Here is a 22,933-nt window from a genome sequence, read left to right as displayed (position 1 = left end):
TCCATCAGATTTTTTTTTTGAATGATAAATCATGAGGATGAGATTTAATTCCAAACGTTATTGTTAATTATCAAAATTTTTAATATTTAAATTAGAGGATATCTTCAAAATTTATTAGAACAATCCTTCATAGGTGAGTTTGACATTCATCATATCAATATTTTGATTATAAATTTATTTGATGATGTCTCAAATGTTGAATCTTACTTGAGTATAACACGACAACTATGTTAAATTGATAGATATATTTTTTTCAATGTAAATAATGAAGGTGAATTTTAATCTGAAGAGCTTTGACTTAACCCGATGTGATTGAAGATGTCAGCTCTGCGAACTCAAGCTGATGCTAGTCGCTACTCCACGGATCAACCGAGGCTCCCCGTGTAAGTCGTAACACCAGGTCATCTATCATCAAATAACAAACGACTTTTGACACGGACACGTGCCTGTGCTGAGTATGTACAGTAGTCGTGCACCCGAGTGTCGGACTGTTAACCTCCTTGTCGCTTCTCCCTCCCTGTTCGATCACTACCCTGCTCTATTTTCACTGTCGTCATTTTGTGCAATCCCTAAATCATCCTCTCATCTTCTTCTATTTACTATTTTTTTCCATCGCCGTCCCTTGCATTCGGTTGGAGCAATTTTCTTGGTCACTCCCATGTCGCAGCTCTTTCATAGTTATAGGTTATGTTTTTTTACCAGCTGTGTCGGCAGACCGGTCAATACAAAAGAAAAAGGCAAAAATGAATGAAGAAAGGGCAGGTGAGACAAGATGATGGACCATAAGGCACAGAAAGAGGGGAAACCGATTGAGAAAATTTAGAAATAAAAGAAATTGATAAGAGGATAAAGGGCGGGGTCTACGTTTTGCTAAGCCGCTTGATCTTGATCATCAGAGACAGCTCAGACGTTGCTTTCCCAACTGTGCTGGTTGTTGGTCTTTCTCGTTCATTAATCAACCACCCCGATCGCCTGCTTCGCTCTTCCAGGCTTCCCTTCCGATTGATGCATTCATTCCTCCAGCCGAGGGGAGACGGAGATTGTTCTATTTCTTTTTCTTTTTTTTTTGCCCTTTCCAGTCCTATTTTACAGAACCAACCAAGGAAAAAAATCAGTCCAGGTGGGCATCGTAAACAAGCAAGGAATAATAAGTGGGAGTGAGAAGAAGTGGGGCAGGTAGCGGACTCGCTGGCATCACCTTCTTTAGGAAGTAAGAGAAAGAGAGGCTTCCGTTCCTCCCTGTCCGCTCTACTACGCACCAGAGTAGAGAGGGAGGGAAGGGATGAGATCTCGCCGCTTGAATTGAGTCGAATTGCTTGCTGACTTGTTCTTTTCCAAGAATAGATAGAATATCACCAACAGGCGCATGGAGGCGAGCGCTGGTTTGGTGGCCGGCTCTCACAACCGGAACGAGCTCGTGGTCATCCGCCGCGATGGAGAATTGGGGGTATCCTCTACATCCTCTTCCTCCGTTTCTTTCATCCCGTCAGGCGTTCCGTTTTAACGTTCGTGTGGAGGTTTTGTGACTCGATTCTTGCCTGCAGCCGAAGCCGCTGCAGCAGCTGAGCGGGCAAATATGCCAGATCTGCGGTGATGACGTCGGACTCACCGTCGATGGAGATCTCTTCGTCGCCTGCAACGAGTGCGCCTTCCCCATTTGCAGGACTTGCTACGAGTACGAGCGCCGGGAGGGCAATCAGGTTTGCCCCCAGTGCAAGACCAGGTTCAAGCGGCTCAAGGGTAAAAATACTAAGACACTACGCCCTCAATTCCTCCTCCCTGCTTCAATTGTGGTAGATCTACCTTTAATTTTCTCTCCCCGTGTTTTTCCAGTATAATTATCCACGGGTTCTTATTTTCATGGTCGTAATTGATTTTGATGATTTGTTATTCAGGCTTTCTGCTATTTGAACCTCCTTATAATTTTTAGGATTTGGTTCACTTCCTGTGAAAATTGGGTTGAGCATTTAGTATTATTAGCAATGCAAACAAACACCTATGATTACCTTGCAGTAGATCTCTCTAGTCCACTGTCCTTTTGTTGGACCCTAGTACACTTCGTATCTTCTAGTTTCCTTGTAGTAGATCAATGTAATCTGCATTGCTTGCAACAAACCCTAATATAATTCCATCCCTTCTCTTTCTCTTGTCGCAGATCTCTCTGGCCTTTAATCCTTGTTGTTTCATATTGTAGAATTTTGTCATCCTCTCTTGCAGGGTGCCCTCGTGTGGCTGGTGACGAAGAAGAGGATGATGTCGATGATCTTGAGAACGAGTTCAACTTTGTTGGGGGAGATCAGCAGGACCCAAAGTACATGGCGGAGGTCATGCTGCAGGGCCACGGGAGCTATGGCCGCCGGGTTGATATCAATACACCTCATGTGGCTCATGCTGTGCCTCAAGTTCCACTTCTCACCAATGGCGAGATGGTAATTGAACTGACACTTTGCTGCCAGTACTTTGCACCCAATAGAACCCTTCTATTATGATGGGTGAAGTTCATTCCTCTTCCAGGTTGACGATATTCCTCCAGATCAGCATGCGCTTGTTCCTTCTTTCATTGGTGGTGGAGGGAAAAGAATTCATCCGCTTCCCTTTCCAGATCCCAATATTCCAGGTACCCAAATTTCTGCACCACGACTAGGATCTTCAACTTGAATAAGGTTGAGCAATCATAATACTGACCCAGCAGGTTTTCTGGTTCATCAGGAAATTAATGGAAAACTGTTGCCTTGCAGTTCATCCTAGATCAATGGATCCTTCTAAGGATCTTGCCGCTTATGGATATGGAAGTGTGGCCTGGAAGGAACGAATGGAAAATTGGAAGCAGAAGCAAGAGAAAATGCACATGACCAGGAATAATGGTGGTGACAAGGGTTGGAATAACGACGGTGATGAACCTGATTTACCATTGTAAGCTCCAAATCCTGTTGAATGTCAATCGTCCTTAAAAATCATACTTCAGTAACATTTGGACAATGGTTTACTCCAGTTTACAAGTCTGATATTGTGTGTTTATACTCAAGATTCCCTTTTCAATTTTATGTTTTAACAAAAATACATCTTCAAATAGTTCTACTGTTCTTTTAGAACTGTTTTTCAAATGAAAGTGCTGACAGAATGTCTGGCTAAGCTGCATCCTGCTACCACACAAAACTTGAGGCTGACCAATCAGTATAATTAGCATTATAAGAGACAGGTATAGATTTTTGTTCCATTTAATGGTCATTTATTTTAACATTGAAATTGATGGGCATTACTTTATCAGTTTGAGCAAGGAAGCTGTGACTAGAAACTAGTCGCCATATAAGTGCAAGAACAATTTTCTTTCCACAAAGTCCTGTTGTTTATAGTTATTAAAAAAAATGGATTACTCTGGCTGTTATCTCTGAATGAGTTATGACAACAATATAGCATAACTAGAAATTAGGCAAGCAAAAATTTTTCAAGTTCGTATCTCTTTGACAAGGCCGATTGATCATAGCTATCATATTGAGGTTTTTTTCTTTTTTTTGAGTTACTGAGTCATGAATTCAGGATATTGTTAAGTTCAACATGGTTACACAAATTTTATTGGTCTATAATGTGAAATTTAGGAAAATGTCGTTTTCAGATATTGCTTTGTTTTTTTTCTTTCCAATGAGGCCAAGGTGGATATCAAAGACTGTATTCTGCTTGTATTTCATTTATTCTTGTATTGAAACAAAATAAATTCTCATGTTTTGTAGTTACAGCATTTGACTTCTTTGTAAGAAACTGTAACTTGTCATTGAATTTGTGTTCTATAGAATGGATGAAGCGAGACAACCGTTGTCCAGAAAGTTGCCCATTTCTTCTAGCCAAATAAACCCATACAGAATGATCATCATAATTCGTCTTGTAGTTGTTGGGTTCTTCTTCCATTACCGAATCACAAACCCTGCATCTGATGCATATCCATTGTGGCTCATATCCGTCATCTGCGAAATTTGGTTTGCTCTTTCATGGATTCTTGATCAGTTTCCCAAGTGGCTTCCAATTGAAAGGGAAACTTATCTCGACAGATTGTCATTGAGGTAGTTGTGGTTGCTAATATGGTAAACTTGTTCACCTTATCACTCATTTATCTGCCTAATTGTTCGTTTTTTTTCCCTAGGTATGAAAAAGAAGGGCAGCCTTCTCAGCTATCTCTGATAGACATCTTTGTGAGTACAGTTGATCCTATGAAGGAACCCCCTTTAATCACTGCAAACACTGTTCTCTCAATCCTTGCTGTGGATTACCCTGTTGAAAAAGTATCTTGCTATGTATCTGATGATGGCGCTGCTATGCTGACATTTGAAGCATTGTCAGAAACATCCGAATTTGCAAAGAAATGGGTTCCTTTCTGTAAGAAATTCAATATTGAGCCCCGTGCACCAGAGTGGTATTTTCAGCAAAAGATGGATTATTTGAAGGATAAGGTCCACCCTTCGTTTATTAAGGAACGAAGAGCAATGAAAGTACGAAAACTTATACATATATCTTCTTGATAAAATGTGTATGTAAATAATTTTTTTCTGAATTTGATTCTGTTTGCAGAGAGAATATGAGGAATTCAAAGTACGAATCAATGCCTTGGTTGCAAAAGCACAAAAGGTACCAGAAGAAGGGTGGACAATGCAGGATGGAACACCATGGCCTGGAAATAATGTCCGTGACCATCCAGGCATGATTCAGGTGAATCTTCTGTCCCTTGTAGTCTTTTGTTTGCTGCTGTGGTAACAAACAGCTTTTTGCCAATGCAATTGATAGTTATTCTGCTGATATAAATTTTTAGGTCTTTTTGGGGCAAAGTGGTGGGCATGATGTGGAAGGGAATGAATTGCCACGGTTGGTTTATGTCTCTAGAGAAAAGAGGCCAGGATTCAATCATCACAAAAAAGCTGGTGCTATGAATGCTTTGGTAACAAGCTGTCCCATAGATCGATTTTTCTGCCTTTGTGTAACAGTGGCTTTAGGTTTACTCATTTGATTCTATTGCTTTTGGCAGGTTAGGGTCTCTGCTGTCCTAACAAATGCACCTTACTTGTTGAATGTGGATTGTGACCACTGCTTCAATAATAGCAAAGCTATACGAGAAGCAATGTGCTTCATGATGGATCCACTTGTAGGAAAGAGAGTGTGCTATGTGCAGTTCCCTCAGAGGTTTGATGGTATTGATCGACATGATCGCTATGCTAATCGAAACATAGTGTTTTTTGATGTAAGTGTCACATTTTATTCACATTCCTTGGTTACACTTTTGAATCTTTTGCACAGTTTCCTTGTTTATAAGTTCATATACCTAGTATGCATAGAGAAGTAAAATAAAGACTTGATGCAGATCAATATGAAAGGTCTGGATGGGATTCAAGGACCTATTTATGTAGGCACTGGATGTGCTTTTAGAAGACAGGCACTCTATGGATATGATGCTCCAAAATCAAAGAAGCCACCAACTAGGACGTGCAATTGCTGGCCTAAGTGGTGCTGCTGTGGATGCTGTTGTTCTGGTAGGAGGAAGAAGAAAAATGAAAAAGCTAAGCAGGAAAAGAAGAAGAATAGTTCCAGGAGAGGTGACTCTGGAGCACCAGTATTTGCACTGGAGGGCATTGAAGAGGGCAAGCAAGGTATGCCTATGCCTGTCACTGTCATGTTGTTGGTTCATCTTGTTATATGTCTTGTAGTTGTAATAACCATATGAACATGAACATTGAGATAGGACATGATTCCATTTAGTTTGCCCGAGTATAGTATTTGAGAGAACTTGATGCTCAAATCATCTTGAAAGTCTACCCCAGTGTGTTAGCACTCAGGCATTGGCTTGTATCTGGATTTTTTCATTCTGTTTGGAACTTTTTAACTTTTTGTAGAACTATATGAAATATGTTACCACAGGTTACCTAGTGTTTGCTAAGTAGCTACTATATACTTTCTTGCTATACAACAGGTAGGTCATAATGCTCAGGAATAAGGTGCAACACTATTGCCTAGTTTGCATTCATTGAAATGCTTTGGCCTTTATATATTTTGCTAACTGTCATGTTCTTTTAAAACTAGATTATAACCATTCACTACTCTCTATTAGGCAACACTAGTTCATGGAAAGGCACAAATACAGGGCTATTTAGAAATACATTAGAATTGTTCCAATCTTTGTGTTATCATACAATTTCAATATCTTAACCGTTTAGTATGTTCACAGGAAATGAGAGTGAAAAACCAAATCTGATGTCTGAACAGAAGTTAGAAACGAAATTTGGACAGTCACCTGTTTTTGTTGCATCTACTCTCCTCGAGAATGGTGGAATACTTAAAGGTGCTACTCCAGCATCCTTACTAAAGGAAGCTATCCATGTTATTAGCTGTGGCTATGAAGATAAGACAGACTGGGGAAAAGAGGTAATTCTTTTGGTCTTGAAATTTTTTATGTGTTGCGCTTAAGGTATCTTCCTAATTTGCTATGCTTTCATCACAGATTGGGTGGATCTATGGCTCAGTGACAGAAGATATATTGACAGGATTCAAAATGCATTGCCATGGGTGGAGGTCCATATATTGTGTGCCAACAAGGCCTGCATTCAAAGGTTCTGCACCCCTCAATCTCTCAGATCGTCTTCACCAGGTCCTTAGGTGGGCTCTTGGGTCTGTGGAAATTTTCTTGAGCAAACACTGTCCTCTCTGGTATGGATATGGAGGTGGACTTAAATGGTTGGAAAGGATGTCATACATTAATGCTACGGTTTATCCTTGGACATCAATTCCTCTTTTGGCCTACTGCACCTTGCCTGCTGTCTGCTTGCTCACGGGAAAGTTTATCACCCCAGAGGTGTGATGTCATTTTCTCTTTTTAAATTTCAAATGGATTCCTTTGATCTTTTATTTCTTGATGCTAATAATGACTTTTTTAACTGCAGCTTAGCAATGTCGCAAGTCTTTGGTTCCTGTCGCTTTTCATCTGTATCTTTGCAACAAGCATCCTGGAAATGAGATGGAGTGGTGTTGGCATTGATGACTGGTGGAGAAATGAGCAGTTTTGGGTTATTGGAGGTGTTTCCTCACATCTGTTTGCTGTGTTTCAGGGGCTTTTGAAGGTCCTTGCAGGTATAGACACCAACTTCACTGTGACAACGAAGGCTGGTGATGATGATGAGTTCTCCGAGTTATACACATTCAAATGGACCACGTTGCTCATTCCTCCTACGACTTTGCTTATTGTGAACTTCATTGGTGTGGTAGCGGGTGTCTCTAATGCAATAAACAATGGATATGAATCTTGGGGACCTTTGTTCGGGAAACTATTTTTTTCCTTTTGGGTGATCGTGCACCTGTATCCTTTCCTCAAGGGTCTTGTTGGTCGGCAGAATCGGACTCCTACCATTGTCATTGTGTGGTCCATTCTCCTTGCTTCAATTTTCTCTCTACTGTGGGTACGGATTGATCCATTCCTGCCAAAATCAGATGGCCCTCTCTTGGAGGAGTGTGGATTAGACTGCAACTAAGCACTGGATCATGATTAAGCATTGAAAAATTCATGGGTTGCAGCAGCTCACTCATTGTCATTATTATCACACAGGAAAGCAGACGGCCTTTGCATCTGTGTACATGGCGGTGTTCTGCTTTGATGTATAGATTAAAAGATGGCGTGCTAGAATTTTATTCCCTTGTATGCTACTCTGGCTGTGGACTCCTATTACAGAATTGGGAGGCTGGTACAGCCTTGTGTTTCTTGTTTGTGCAAGATAAGCAGTTGCAGGTTTTGTTCTTTAGTAATTGGATGAAATGGTGGAGGAAGAGTTGTCTTTGTTCATGTATTATTGGAGTTGAACTTCATATTGATTCATCACAATAAGTCAGGCATCGCCTGAGATGTGGAAACGAAGAAGACTCATTAAAATATTCTGTTAGTTGCTTGTATTTTCCGTTCTTTTGGGGTATGTTTATTGTCGTTATTTATGGTGATACGGCATGATATATAGAACATTTGTACTGTGTATTTTATCTAATAATGTTATCCCTGTACTTGTTCAGAACAAACTCTTTGTACTGATATATATTAACCCTAATGGGGCAAGATTTCAAGACTCGAGTGCTCTCTCTTTGTTGATGCCTTCAAATGGCAAGATTGTTTGTCATGAGTCATGTCTTTACAGTTCAGGCCTGACCGTATGGATCTTTGAGTCGAGGCATGTGCCGATACGCTGATGCATGTGCTTTACAGCCATACTCTGCCTGCTCGTGTCTCGTAACGTTTCCTTGGGTGCATGCTGTTCCTTTGTCCTTCCTCTTTTGGGAACTCGCCGTGACACTTCTTTTTAGATCCATCCTTTTCCTGTATCGGGCCACAGCAGGGACAGCTCGGCCACTAAAGATCGTTCGGCCTCCAGTTCATACATAGATGTCATAGTGAATAAGAAGATCACAAGATAGGATATTCAAGAGAATAATAATCAACATATGTGTCGCACGAATGTTTTATTGTGCTTTTGATAAATAAAAATTTGAAATATGTATATCAGGTTACATGGTAGTACAGCACTTGGACTTTTTTTTTTCTCTCTCTTCTTTCTATCTCCACCTTCGGTTCAAACAAAACCTGCATGGGTCCCATGTCTTATTTCTGGGCGTGAATGATGCTAATATTCCTAGATTTGCTTAGAAAGACGACCTGCTGAGCTGATAAATATAATTCGTTGTTTCACTATTTAATTTTTTGTTAAAAAAGGAAAATATAATCCATTGCCGAGGTACAAAATCAATATTTTGATCGGACCGACCAAAATAGCATGAAGAATAGGAAGTGGGAAAGAGCACACCCAGTTTTCTCCTAACTTGTGTCTTGGATCAATTTACATATCCGAACCCCGAGATCATATTATTTGAGAGAATGTGATGCCACCTTGTGAACGATAGCAAAAATTAAGAACGAACACAACGATCATGAGAAATGTCTGCCGAAGCAGAGGCTACGCAAGTGAGTTAGGGGACTTGAATAATATTAATTCGACCCTAAGAAAGTAAAAAGGAAAAGAAAAAATTAAAAGCAATAAAATGAGGCAAACGGAATGGGCTGTAGCCTATGTATGGATGTATATCCATGTGTTTATCATGTTATAAATGGAACAAATGAGTTATCTTCTACATTTTGGAAGGTAGAATGGGATGAAACAAACATAGGTTGGTCGTTAGTCAATCCCTTTTTCTTTTTCTTTTTTAATTAAAATCATGGATTAATTGAAAATAGAAATAAAGTTGTAAAAAAGAGGGTTAGAGCGCAGGTTAGGAAGAGCTTGAGCGTTCCAAACCCAAGATAACGTAAATAAATTCATAAAAAATGACTAAAGAGTAAAGCCATATACTTGGAAGATCTATGGCTATGGATATGAGACCAACTAATATTAGCTTGGTTTGTAACAAATAACAAAATATCTGATAAAATATTTTGGATTGACTAGGGGCGAATCCATATTTTTCTTCAAAATGTTGATGATCCGGATGTAGTAGATGGATTGAGATGTTTGAGAACCTTTCACATTATGCGATCCTTAAGTCTTCATAAATTGTCCACATCTCGGCATGAGGAACAGAATGCATCTTCTTGTACCAGCAACCTGCAAGAACAACCTCACCATGAGCATTCTTGAAAATAAAATTGACACCACCAAACCTGTCAAAGGAGCCATCACATTCCAAAGAATAATCTAATATGCTTAGGATAAGAGAGAGAAAAAAAAAAAGATGGAGAGACAAGAAAGATGGTCTTGAAAGAGGGTCGTTGAGGCCTAATGTATATTAAAAAAAAATCAATTATAGTGGCAACAACTTTACATCACAGAGGAGACAGATTGGGTTCGTGGTTACAAACGAAATAATCATTATAGTTCTTCCAAAGAAACCATAAAGACTAAGCAATAACAATACGAAAATAAGAGTTTGATTAGATTTTAGGTCACTATCTTCTTGAAGCCAAGAGCCATAAAAGAATTGAAATGAGATGTTACGTTTTAATGACATGAGATCCCAAAAATGAGAGGCAAAAAAACACTCAAAAAAGAAATGATCAATAGAATCAATGTATAGATGATAGATATAGGTTCAGGATACCACTTTAAAGAAGATTGCGGAAGTAGGAAATTTTTTATCAAAGTAATTTTTAGATAAATATTTTGACCGTAGGAGCAACCAGCCCATGAGTCTTTCACCTTAGAAAGAGCAACGTCCTTCGTAAAGCTACATGCACTAATATTTGGAACTAAAAAGAACTAGATTACATGGGGTGTCGGGCCGAGTGAATTAGTATAATAATATTATTAATTAATTTTTAAAACTCAATCGATAAATTAATATATTTTAAAAACTTGATTGATTAAGTTAAAGTTATAAGGAGAATAAAAATAAGTTATAAATAAAGGGCAAGTAAAGAGAGATAAATCAATTTATAGTGATTTGATCTTCTGTCTACTTATGATATTTCTTTCCTCGAGAATATTGACTTTTACTATCTATATTCTTTCTAATGCCCTTGTTATAGCTTTTTTCTTTTTCAAATTGAGGAGATAACCTTAATATAATTTTTTTACACAAGATCTCTCATCTTATATAACTTATAATTTTAACTAAACTTAACAATAGAATACTCAAAATATACTCAATATGAGAGTTTATAATATTTTGAGTGAAGCCAAAAATTTAAGACTTGAAGAGTGAAGTCAAAATTTTAAATCCTTCAAATTTGGGTTATAGGTGATACCACCGCTAGTACTGGATAGTACTAGCACCCCAACGGGGCTACGAATATTGGCTCTAATGGTACTACCACCAGCCTAAGTGGTACTTACCACTGTCCTAGGTGGTACTACTATAAAAAAGCTTGACAAGTACAAAATAGTGCTTGTCAACTAACTTAGGTGGTATTACCACTTGGCCCTAATCGTACCATCACCCATGCTTGCTTTATGTCACTTGTTTCGCCTTTTAATAGGCCCAATTTAACCTAACTTCAAGCCTATTAGCTTTCTCGATAAGTTGGCATTGTTTCAGCTCAATACCAACTCAAATTAACCTAAAATGATCTCAATCAAGACTTTAATAAATTAACTACATATCTAGTATATTTACGAAGATTTTGGCATGTTGTACGCTTTTCTGCCAAGTCATCCGATCTTCCGTCATTTCATTCGAACCTCTAGCATATTACCCATTTTATCGACATATTGACTTTCCTACGACATATAAATGCAATATCCAATTCTTCCGAGATGATGCTTGAATTTATAGCACGAAGTTTGATCTTCGGGAAATCGACTAATCCTTCAGCTCGATGTCTAATTTTCAACATGATAATTTTTCAACGTAACATCCGACTCTCTTACTTGATAGTTGGCCTTTCGGTGATCAAAGTTCGTGATCAAAGTATTTCTTATATCACTTATCTTAAAAGTATATTTAGTCCAATAAACTCATCAGTTAGTTTTATCATCAAAATCCCATGTCTATTTTAACAAATTGATGATGAGATTTTAACAAAACTCCCATGTCTATTTGTTATTTTAAAATATTATGATAAACTTGAACTTAAATGATCATATATCCTTTTAAATTCATATACTGAATTCAGGTTGAAAGAAATTTGATCTTATCGATATTATGATACAATTATTCAAGCCCTAAAATCAATATTCAATCAAGTTTCAATTTATTTCTCGTTTATTATTAGGCCTGCGTGCTTGTGATTAAGTTGTAGTTACATAAGAAGGCGTAGCAGGAGCGTGGAAGCGATAGTAGAACCCACGAGGTCAAGATGGACGATTACAACACATGGAGATGCGTCAAGATCCCAACGGAATCGACGAGGACGAGATGGATGATCAGAGATGCACCGTTACACACATAGATCTTGATGTAAGTGATCAAGCTCATGGCTTGGGCTTGATCATATTAGGATATGGTCCATGATCATCTGGTGTGATTGCTCATATGATGTGTAATTGATTATACACCTACTAGATATATGTATATATATTTGCATGCAATATACATATATATTAAGTATATATGTGTGTGACACGTTACATTAGGAGACCGAATCAAAATCCCCTCTCTCGATAATCTTAAGCTAGTAAACATAAGGTAATTAGATTAACCCATGTGGCCTTCCATCGTTATAGGTAGGGATCGATTCCCGACGTAGGTTGAGTTGGTCGAGTCCCTCGAGGCTTATCTATATCGTGATTCGCTATCTTGCCTATGAGATAGAGATGTCACTGGTGACCTAAGGACATGGTATGCTTAGTCGAGTACCTCAGGTGTATATCGTTGAATTAGACTCATCTTGTAATGAAGGTGTTGACTTAACCAAACATCATGGTTGGTTAAGTCCCTCGAAGCCATGATGGTTCGAAGGTCGAACAGGACGAGAATCACAAGGAGTTATGATCGGTAAGAGTTTCCTACCTTTTAGGCTTAGTGTGATTGGTCGAGTCCCTTAAGGTTACACTAAGACGCTGATTGGATCTCGATCCCCACTAGAAGTGTATCGGAGACTTCCATTTCATGTGATGAGGATGTCCCGTGACTCGCCAGAAAAATAGTGGGAGTAGATTAAGATAGAAGTCCATATTTTATTTGTTTATTTTTCTACGAAATCGATATGTTATTTATTTCTGCTCCATCTTTATTTTAAGAAAATATCACTTTCAAATCTCATTCGTGGCATACTTGATGTCAATTGTCTCACTAGTCCAAATTATACGGATTGACTCTGCAACTTGAGAATTATTCTCACGGTGGAGAAAATTGCATACGTCATTGATATAGTGATGCTTACACCCAAGAAAGGGGTAAGCGAGGATGAGATCGCTCGCTACGTGAAGTACATAGATGACTCCATTCTTATTTAGTGTTACATGTTTGGCTCCATGACTCTTGAGTTACATAGATAGCATGAAAAGATGGATGTCAGATCCATTCTCCTACATATTCGTAAACTGTTTGAGGAACAAGGAAGGACTCAGCGATATGAGATATCCAAGAGCCTCTTCCACGTTAGAATGACTAAGAGGACATCGATTCAGAACTATGTCATAAAGATGATTGAGTGGATATAGAAACTCATAGGTTTGGGAATGGTCATAGAGGATAACCTGTGTGTGGATGTTGTGCTTCAGACCCTACCAGATTCCTTTTCACAGTTCATAATGAATTTTAATATGAACAAGCTTGAGGTGACTTTTCTTGAGCTCCTTAATATGTTGAGGGAGGCAGAGAGTACTATCAAGAAATAGAAGCTAGTTCTCTATACTAGTGAGGTCAGAAAGAAAAGGAAGGCAGAAAAATTCCTTAAGAAGGGCAAGAGCAAGGGCGGATCGGGTAAAGCAAATGTTGCTAAGAATGACCCAGCAAAGGACAAAGGCTAATGCTTCCACTATGGCTAAGATAGGCATTGGAAGAGGAACTGCAAAGAGCACCTTGCAAAGAGGGCAAAACAGAAGTTTGGAGAAGCTTCAGGTACATTCATGATCCATCTCCATTTGTCAAACTCTTATGATAACATATGGGTATTAGATATCGGTAGTGCTTATCACATTTGTAATTAATTATAGGTTCTAGCAAGACCTAAAAGATTGACGAGAGGCGAGATGGACCTCAAGATGGACAATGGAGCAAAAATTGCTACAGTAGCTATTAGTGAGGTCACCCTACATCTGCTTGGTGGAGCTATTATTGCATTGGATGCATATTATTTTATTTCTTCTATTATCAGAAACATTATTTCTATTTTATGTTTGATAGTTAGTTTATATAAATTAGTTTTTAAGAACAATGATTGTTCAATAATATTAGATGATGCGATCATCACGAGAGGAACATTACATAATGGTTTATTTATACTAGACACTGCTCTACATATCATGAATATAAGTATGTCCAAGAGGAAACAAGATGAGGTGAACAATGCATATCTGTGACATTATAGGCTAGGTCACATTCATGAGAGAAGGATTTAAAAGTTGCTAAAGGATGGATATCTAGATCCATTCGACTATGAGTCATATGCAATTTGCGAGTCTTACCTTCGTGGAAAACTGACCAACTCTCCTTTTAGTGGAACTGGAGAGAGAGCCATTGAGTTGTTGAAACTAATACATATGATGTATGTGGACCCATGTCAACTTATGCCATAGGTGGTTACTCCTACTTTATTACTTTTATTGATGATTTCTTAAGGTATGGACATGTGTACTTGATTAAGTATAAGTTCGACGCCTTTAAGAAATTCAGAGAGTATAAGAATGAAGTGGAGAACTAAACTGAAAAGAGTATTAAGACTCTTTGATCAGATCAATGAGGTGAGTACTTGAGTACATAGTTCACCTAGTTCCTCAAGGACCATGGGATTCCATCCCAATGAACACCTCCTTATACACCTCAACTCAATGGTATATTTGAAAACAGGAATCGTACAATGTTAGGTATGGTGCGGTCCATGATGAGCTTAACACTTTTCACTTTTAAGTAGGAGGAGGACACTTGACACTTTCCAAAGCTTCACAACTCAGAATCACTAGGCTTTTTGTTCTTTTTTTGTGCTTTTTCAAGCAGGAAAGAGTAAGGTATTTATAGGCCCCAATGACTTTAAAAATGGAGCTAAAAAAGGTCTTATCCCAGGTTTTCGGGTATTGGCGGTACCATCACTAGTACTTGTTAAATCTCGCATTTTAATGATGAAACAAATTGATAGTGTTTATCTGATCTGCGTTTTGAGTGATGCAAGAAGCTTCGATCAGGGAGAGATAATTAAAAGCAGGAAAAATAATGTTGGGCCGGAGTGGAACATGTTAGAATATTGGACGTTGAGCCGGAGGATCGGTCGACGTATCGACAGAAGGCTTTCGGCCATGGGTTTGGGAATCGGGCCACGAAGAGCATAAATTGCACCAAGAAAATCAGAGTTACAGAGGTCAACTAACCGATTGGGCAATAGGCCGTAAGAGAGGACGATGCACTAAAGAATCGGACGAAGCGTCGATGAACCAATGACATGTCGGACAACATTTGATTTAAGCTATGTATTAATTGTATAGATCGAAATAGGTTTTAAGTGTGTAGGATTAACTATGGCAGCGATCAAAGCATAAAGCAAAATGAAGTCCTAGAGTCAAGAAAGAGATTTCGTTGGGAGTTCGAGAGTTCGTCGGAAGTCCGAACGTTCATCGAAAGTTCTGTCGGAATTGACCGAGAAGTCTAGGAGCTTATCAAAGAAGCTCATTGGAACTCACCAAGAAGATCGTCGTGAAGTATAGGAGCTTGCCGGGAGTCCGCTGGAACACTACCGAGAGATCGTCGGAAGTTCATTGGAAGCTTGTTGGAAGCTCGTCGGAAAAACCTAGACTTACCAGACTTATTTAGCTTAGTGTATGCCTTAAAATTCATAGTTAGCACATAATTGGGTTGGAATTGGGCTAACTCAATTAAGGGTCAATTAGTCCCAAGTTTGGGCTGTGTTGGGCCAAGTGAAAGGCTCAAACAGTGACCCAAAGATGAAACCATCATAATAGTTTCCGAGACTATCAAGTGGTGGTACCACAAGTCTGGGTGGTGGTATTGCCCAGACACAGTCATCTAGGTGGTGGTACTGCCAGACTGGGTGGTGGTACCGCCTAGTGTCAATGCTGCAGGCGATGGTACCGCTAGGACCCGAAAAACCCGGGATGAGACACTTTTAGGCTCTAAGTTTGAATTCACTTGAGGGTTATAAATACCCCTCTTATCCTTGGTTAACACACACAAGAATTGAGAGCAAAAAGAAGAAAAACGCTATTGTAATCTTGTGAAAACTCCTCTAAAAGCTCTAAGTGTTAGTGCAATTTAAAAGAGGAGTAAGTGGGGGTGTAAAGGTTATCTCCTAAACCTATGAAAAGGAGAAGAAGGGTATAAAAGGGTAGTTGATCTTTGCCCATTGAAGGAAGATCATTAGTGGATGTCGATGGCCTCGATGGAAGAGGAATCGGTGGAGTGGATGTAGGTCACGACGACCGAACCACTATAAAATAGTTTGCATTTATGTTTTGCTGTTTATCTTTATTGCAAACTGCTTTACTTCCTCATTACTTTTATTGCACACCCTTCCATACGCCTTCAAAGTTAAACTCACTTTATCGAAATGATTTTATCGAACGAGATTTTTGAACCAACGTAATATTACCGCTACACTAATTCACCTCTCCCCCCCTCTTAGTGCTGACTCAATCCTAATAGTACTGATCGGTACTACCACCTACACCTCTGACAACTAACGGTACCACTGCCCAATCTAGGCAGTACTACTACTTGACAACTTGGGAGACCGAGCTCTAGCAATACCACCGCCTGCTTGGGTGGTACCACCACTTGACAACATTAACAACTAGTAGTACCACCACCTAGTTTGAGCAATACTATCGCTAGACAACCTGGAAAATGTGTACTTCACTTTTCCAGCTCATAGGCGGTTCCACCGCCAGACCTAACACTAAATGGGCCTCCCAATAGGCTCAACTTAGCCCTAGATTAGGCCTAAATAGCCCGTAATTGAGTTAGTTGTTAAATCTCAGATTTTGATGATGAAATTAATTGGTAAATTGTTTGATCCAATCTATATATTGAGAAAAATATGCAGGATTAACTACGATAGTGATCAAGGCATAAAGCAAAACGAAGTGCCGGAGAATTCGTTGGGAGTTCGAGAGTTTGTCGAGAGTTCGGAGGTTCATTGGAAGTGCCGCCGGTATTGGCCAAGAAGTCTAGGAACTTGTCGAATAAGCTGTTAGGAACGAGTCGGCACTAAGAAGGTGAATTAGTGTAGTGAAAAAATTACCGATTTCAAAAATCTTTGTTTCGATTAAACCCGATTTCAATGAAAACCGTTTCGTAAAGGTATTGACTTGAAAGTGTATGAGAGTGTAGTGAAAGCAATAAGAAGGTAAAGCAATTTGTAGTAAAGATAAATTGCTCAAAGCGAAATGCAAACCATTTTATAGTAGTTCAGTTATCGTGACCTACATCCACTCTATCAATTCCTCTTCCGTCGAGGCCACCGGCATCCACTAATGATCGTCTTTCAACGGGTGTAGATCAACTACCCTTTTACAACTCGATTCTCCATTTGATAGGTTCAGGAGAGAACCCTTACAACCCCCTTCACTCCTCTCTTAAACAAGATTATAATAGTATTTTCTTTTCTTTATGCTCTCAATTGTGTGTATATTAACCAGAGATGAGAGGGGTATTTATAGGCCTCAAGTGGATTCAAACTTAGAGCTTAAAAGAGTCTCACCCAGGGTTTTTTGGGTCCTAGTGGTACCACCGCCTACAGCACTGACACTGGACAATACCACTGCCAGACACCCTACCATTGGATGGTACCACCATGTTGGGAAATCTTGGGGGCGACATCACATGCGCAGCGGAAGAACAAGAAAACAAAATCCTCAATTTCCTAAAAAGATGTTCGTCGTTGTGCGAAGATTGGTGCATAAAAATCTGTGAAACAAACTACGTATAGAATAGATTGTGTTATCTAGGGAGATCGTATATCCTTGTTGTTGAATCTCGGATTTTGATGATAAAGTCAATTGTCATTTGTTATCTAATCTATATGTTGAGATAAGTGTGCAGGATTAACTACGATGAAAGTGAGACATGCAGCAGGAGTTACGCTAGAGTCAAGACAATGATCACGTTGGGAGTTCGAGAGTTCGACGGAAGTTCGGACAGTCGTCGGAAGTTCTGCGGGAACAAATCCGAGAAGTCCATAAGCTTGCCAAAGAAGCTCGTCGGTGTTAGGATCGGAGCGACACTAAGAGGGAGGGGGGGGTGAATTAGTGCAGCGGATTAAAACTTCGGTTTTAGAAAATCTTTCGTACAATAAAAATAATGTTTCGTTTGAAACCGTTTCAATTGCGTTGAAAGTGTACGTAATAAGATGAGGGCAGTGAACTTAGCAAAGTAAAGGTTTGCAGAAAGATAAATGCATAAACATAAACGCAAACCGGAGATTACGCCGATTTTAAAGTGGTTCGGTCAAATGACCTACATCCACTTGCGAGGCCCCTCTTCGATGAGGCTCCCACCTTCCACTAACAAATCTCTTGAAAGGGAAGGGTAAATACCCCTCTTACAACTCTTTACAAGCGGTTCACTCTCTTACAAATTTTCAGCAAGAAAGAAGGAGGTGGACACTAGCAAAATGAAAACAAGATTAGCTAGGACTTTTCTAAAACCTTTCTCTCAAACACTTGCTGCTCAAAAAGTTGTTTTCTCAGCTGAGACTTGAGGGGTATTTATAGGCCTCAAGAGGATTCAAATTTGGGTTCCAAAAATTTGAATTCTCGTATGTTCCTGATGTTGGCGGCGCCACTGCCCAGCCAAGCGGTGCCACCGCCCAGCGCTCGGGTGCTGGACGGTGCAACCGCCCAGCCCAGGAGGTGTCACCGCCTAGCTCTCGGGTGCTGGGCAGTGCCACCGCCTAGGCTAAATCGGCTCACTGGTTGGGCTCCAAACTTGGCCCAAACCAGTCCGAACTCGGGCCCAATTGGCCCATACTTGGGTTATACGATTAACACCTAATCCAAGCGATTGACGCACCGGAGCAAGTTGCAGTAAATGTCTTAGGAAAAATCGTAGTTAGCACATTGATTAAGTTGAAAATGGGAGGTGATCCCATTAACATAATCTTGGGGCAATTGGGCCCCTGAAAAACCCAAATTGGGCTGAATGGATCAACCCATTCGGACCCTGATTTCTGCTAGGCGGTTGAACTGCCCAAGGCAGGAGGTTGCACCGCCTGGGCTCAGTCTCCGAGCGAGACTGGGAGGTGCAACCGCTCCAGCCAGGCGGTGGCACCGCCTAGGGCTCAGTCTCCAAGCGAGACTGAGTGGTGCAACCTCCCCTGATAGGAGGTGGCACCGCTTGAGCTTAGTCTTCGAGCTCTGCCAGGCGGTGCAACCGCCTCAGTCAGGAGGTGTAACCGCCTGAGCTTGGTCTTCGAGCTCTGTCAGGAGGTGCAACCGCCCCTGACAGGAGGTAGCACCGCCTAGAGGCTCAGTCTTCGAGCTCTGCCAGGCGGTGCAACCGCTCCAGTCAGGAGGTGCAATCGCCTGATCTCGGAATTTCGGGAATTGACAGTTTTGAGCTCCAAATTTGAACTAGGTTGGGGCCTATAAATACCCCACCCATTCAGCACTGAAAGGTAATCAACTTACACCGAAATCTTGATCTTTTTCTGTGATTCTTAGAGCTCAAAATTGTTGTAAAGGCCAAAAGTTCTTCTCCCTCTGTTCTTCCAAGTTCTTAGTTATAAAGAGAGGAGAGAAAATTCTGTAAGGGTTGTCTCCTAAGCCCGTCAAAAGGAGTGAAACTGTAAAAGGGTGGTTGGCCTTCGCCTATTGAAGGAAGGCCTCTAGTTGACGTCGGTGACCTCGTCGGTGGAGGAAGCCAAAAGTGGAGTAGGTCAAGATTGACCGAACCACTCTAAATCTCGGTTTGCATTTACTTTGAGCATATTATCTTTACTGCAAACCTCCTCTAAATCTTATTGCTTTCTGCGCATATACGATCGGGTTTCAAGCTTTACACTTTTTGAATCAGCGTTTAGACATAAATCTATTTTTCGTACGATCATCATATTTTAGTTTGCGTTTACGTTTGATTTCTATCTTAACTGCAACCTGCCTTTATATCCTTGCCTAAGCTGTATCTCGCCTAATCAAAGTGATTTACGAATCAGCATTTAGACGTAAATCAGTTTCTTTGTACGAACGTCGTATTTCAGTTTGCGCTTATATTCTGGTTTTCATCATAACTGCAAACTACCTTCATAGATTGACTTTAACGTCATCTCGCTTGATCTTAAGTTAAAGTAATCTTAGAATTGGCATTCACACAGAAATCGTCTTTATCGTTCGAACGTTTTTTTTTGGTCGAAAGATTTTCGTTGCACTAATTCACCCCCCCCCCCCCTCTTAGTGCTCTTGATCCTAACAATTGGTATCAGAGCGGGATTAACTATCTAACGGATTAAAACCCAAGAGAGATGGCATACGCCGGAAACCAAGAGGGCCATTCTATTACACGTCCACCCATGTTCAGTGAGACGGACTACACCTATTGGAAGACCCGAATGAGGATCTTTCTTATTTCTATGGATTTTGAACTTTGGAATCTTGTCGAAAATGGATTTTCGAAGCCTTCTCTTCCAATGATCGATTGGAATGAATTGGAGAAGAAGGCTTTTGCTCTTAATGCAAAGGCTATGAATGCCTTATTTTGTGCACTTGATAAAAACGAGTTTAACTGTGTTTCGACTTGTGAAATCACATTTGATATTTGGCACACACTCGAAGTGACTCACGAAGGCACAAGTAGAGTAAAAGAGTCAAAAATCAATCTTCTGTTACATTCTTTCGAACTTTTTCGGATGAAACCGAGTGAAACCATTGGCGACATGTTTACCCGTTTCACGGATGTCGTCAACGGTCTAAAAGGACTCGAAAATTTTTTTCGGATTTTGAGCTCGTAAATAAGATTCTAAGATCCCTTCCTAAGAGTTGGGATCCTAAAGTCACTGCTATTCAAGAGGCAAAAGATCTAAGCAACTTCCCTCTTGAAGAACTAATCGGGTCATTAATGACCTACGAGATGACTTGCAAAGCTCATGAAGAGCAAGAAGACATCCTTTCAAAGAACAGGAAGGATATGACACTTAAAACTTCAGAATACCACTTGAGAGAAAACTCAAGTGATGAGGACTGTGATGATGACTTGGCACTTCTAACAAGAAAATTTAAAAAATTTATTAAAAAAAACAAGTTTAAGAATGAAACAAAAAATAAATTTGAACCCAAGAAGGACCAAGTTATTTGCTATGAGTGCAAGAAGTCGGGACACTACAAGAGTGATTGTCCCCAAGTCAAGAAGAGAACATCAAAGAAGAAGGCGCTCAAAGCAACATGGGATGACTCGAGCGCATCCGAAGAAGAGGAGTCCAACACCGAGCAAGTTGCTCATTACGCCTTAATGGCCATCGGAGAGGAGGTAACAAATTTAATAGATGCAGATTTATCATTTGATGAATTACTAAATGCCTTCCATGACTTATTTGATGAATGCAAGATTATTAGTAGAAAATACAAATTGCTAAAAAAGGAGCATGATAGTCTTACTTGTTATTTTGATAAGTTAAAAACTGAATATCATGATAGTTTAAGTTCATGCACAAAATGCCATGATCTAGAAACTCTCCAAAAGGAAAACTTGCTACTTAAGGACACCTTGAAGAAATTTGAGGTTGATAGCAAGTCACTAAACATGATCCTTGCAAACAAGGGTCATGTTCCCAAAAGAAGTGGAATCGGATTTGTGAGAAGTCCTCACCAAAATCCAACCACCTTCATAAAAGGCCCCATCTTACATGTTCGAGACCAAAGCAAATGCAACTTTTGTTGCAAACTTGGACACAAAACGCATTATTGTCCATTCAAGAAAATTAGTCCGAATAAATTAATTTGGGTTCCTAAAGGAACCATGATAAATTCTATGCAACATGATAAACAATGTAGATCTATTTATGAGGCACCCAAAAGCAAATGGGTTCCTAAAAATCATCCTTTCTTGTAGAAACCTATACCATCGTAAGCTAGGAGCAAGAGATAGTACCTTGATAGTGGATGCTCAAGGCATATGACCGGAGATCCATCTCAATTCTCTAAGCTCACTAGCATAGACGAAGGCTATGTCACCTTCGGAGACAACAACAAGGGTAAAATCATTGGCAAAGGAACCATAGGTAACAAATCCAACTTCTTTATTGAAGATGTTTTGTTAGTTAATGGTTTAAAACATAACCTCTTGAGCATTAGTCAACTATGTGATAAAGGATACATTGTCAGATTCGAATCTAATGCTTGCATCATTGAAAAACCACACAAAAAGATGTCTATGATTGCATTAAAATAAAATAACGTATACACTATTGACATCAATGAATTGTGTAATGAAATGTGTTTTTCGGTTTTGAATGAGGATGCTTGGCTATGACATAGAAGATTAGGTCATGCTAGCATGAAACTAATCACTCAAATATCATCTAAAGAACTTGTCAGAGGAATTCCTCATATCAAGTTCATCAAAGATAATGTATGTGATGTTTGCCAATTAGGTAAACAAATTAAGGCTAGTTTCAAATCTAAGAATCAAATAAGCACCTCTAGGCCCTTACAATTGATCCATATGGACTTGTTCGGACCAATCTCTACATCAAGTCTAGGAGGTAGCAAATACGCCTTTGTCATTGTGGATGACTATAATAGATATACATGGACTTACTTCTTAAAATAGAAAAATGAATGTTTTAGATATTTTACCAAGTTTTGTAAACTTGTTCAGAATGAGAAGAGGTCTATGATTTCGTCAATTAGAAGTGGTCACGGTGGAGAATTTCAAAACCATGATTTCCAAGAATTTTGTGAACTCAATGGATACAACCATAATTTCTCTACTCCAAGAAATCCTCAACAAAATGGAGTAGTAGAAAGAAAAAATCAAAATTTACAAGAAATGGCAAAAACCATGTTGAATGAACATAGCCTACCCAAATATTTTTGGGTCGAAGCTGTAAACACCGCATGCTATATTTTGAATAGAGTTCTGGTAAGACCCTTACTCACCAAAACTCCTTATGAGTTATGGAACAACAAAAAATCCAATGTTTCATATTTTAAAGTCTTTGGGTGTAAGTGTTTTATCTTGAATGAAAAGGATAACTTAGGAAAATTTGATGCTAAATCTGATGAAGGAATCTTTCTTGTTTATTCTTCGGTTTCTAAAGCTTTTCGTATCTTCAATAAAAGAACCTTAATTATTGAAGAATCCATTTATGTTCTTTTCAATGAGATTT

The 22,933-nt window shown here is 39.5% G+C and overlaps 1 protein-coding gene across 1 annotated transcript; it reads left to right on the top strand.

Moving 5' to 3' along the window:
* Positions 1 to 1,053: 1,053 nt before the first annotated feature.
* LOC135593433 (probable cellulose synthase A catalytic subunit 5 [UDP-forming]) lies at positions 1,054 to 8,082 on the top strand. Its single transcript, XM_065083460.1, has 14 exons — positions 1,054 to 1,447; positions 1,545 to 1,740; positions 2,218 to 2,429; positions 2,515 to 2,617; positions 2,739 to 2,913; positions 3,789 to 4,055; positions 4,136 to 4,481; positions 4,561 to 4,698; positions 4,799 to 4,924; positions 5,012 to 5,224; positions 5,345 to 5,630; positions 6,206 to 6,402; positions 6,479 to 6,829; positions 6,918 to 8,082. The coding sequence occupies exons 1-14, from the start codon at positions 1,367 to 1,369 to the stop codon at positions 7,500 to 7,502; spliced, it is 3,276 nt and encodes a 1,091-aa protein (XP_064939532.1). The 5' UTR covers positions 1,054 to 1,366; the 3' UTR covers positions 7,503 to 8,082.
* The last annotated feature ends 14,851 nt before the right edge of the window (positions 8,083 to 22,933 follow it).

This window comes from Musa acuminata, chromosome BXJ1-9 (assembly GCF_036884655.1).
Source record: "Musa acuminata AAA Group cultivar baxijiao chromosome BXJ1-9, Cavendish_Baxijiao_AAA, whole genome shotgun sequence".
NCBI lineage: Eukaryota > Viridiplantae > Streptophyta > Magnoliopsida > Zingiberales > Musaceae > Musa > Musa acuminata.
This window is presented reverse-complemented; position numbering and strand designations above follow the sequence as displayed.

Excerpts from the sequence above, each read along its gene's own strand:
- LOC135593433 (XM_065083460.1), top strand. The coding sequence starts at position 1,367 with ATGGAGGCGAGCGCTGGTTTGGTGGCCGGCTCTCACAACCGGAACGAG. Across the intron at positions 1,741-2,217 it reads CAGGTTCAAGCGGCTCAAGG|GGTGCCCTCGTGTGGCTGGT; the intron begins GTAAAAATACTA and ends CCTCTCTTGCAG. Across the intron at positions 4,699-4,798 it reads ACCATCCAGGCATGATTCAG|GTCTTTTTGGGGCAAAGTGG; the intron begins GTGAATCTTCTG and ends ATAAATTTTTAG.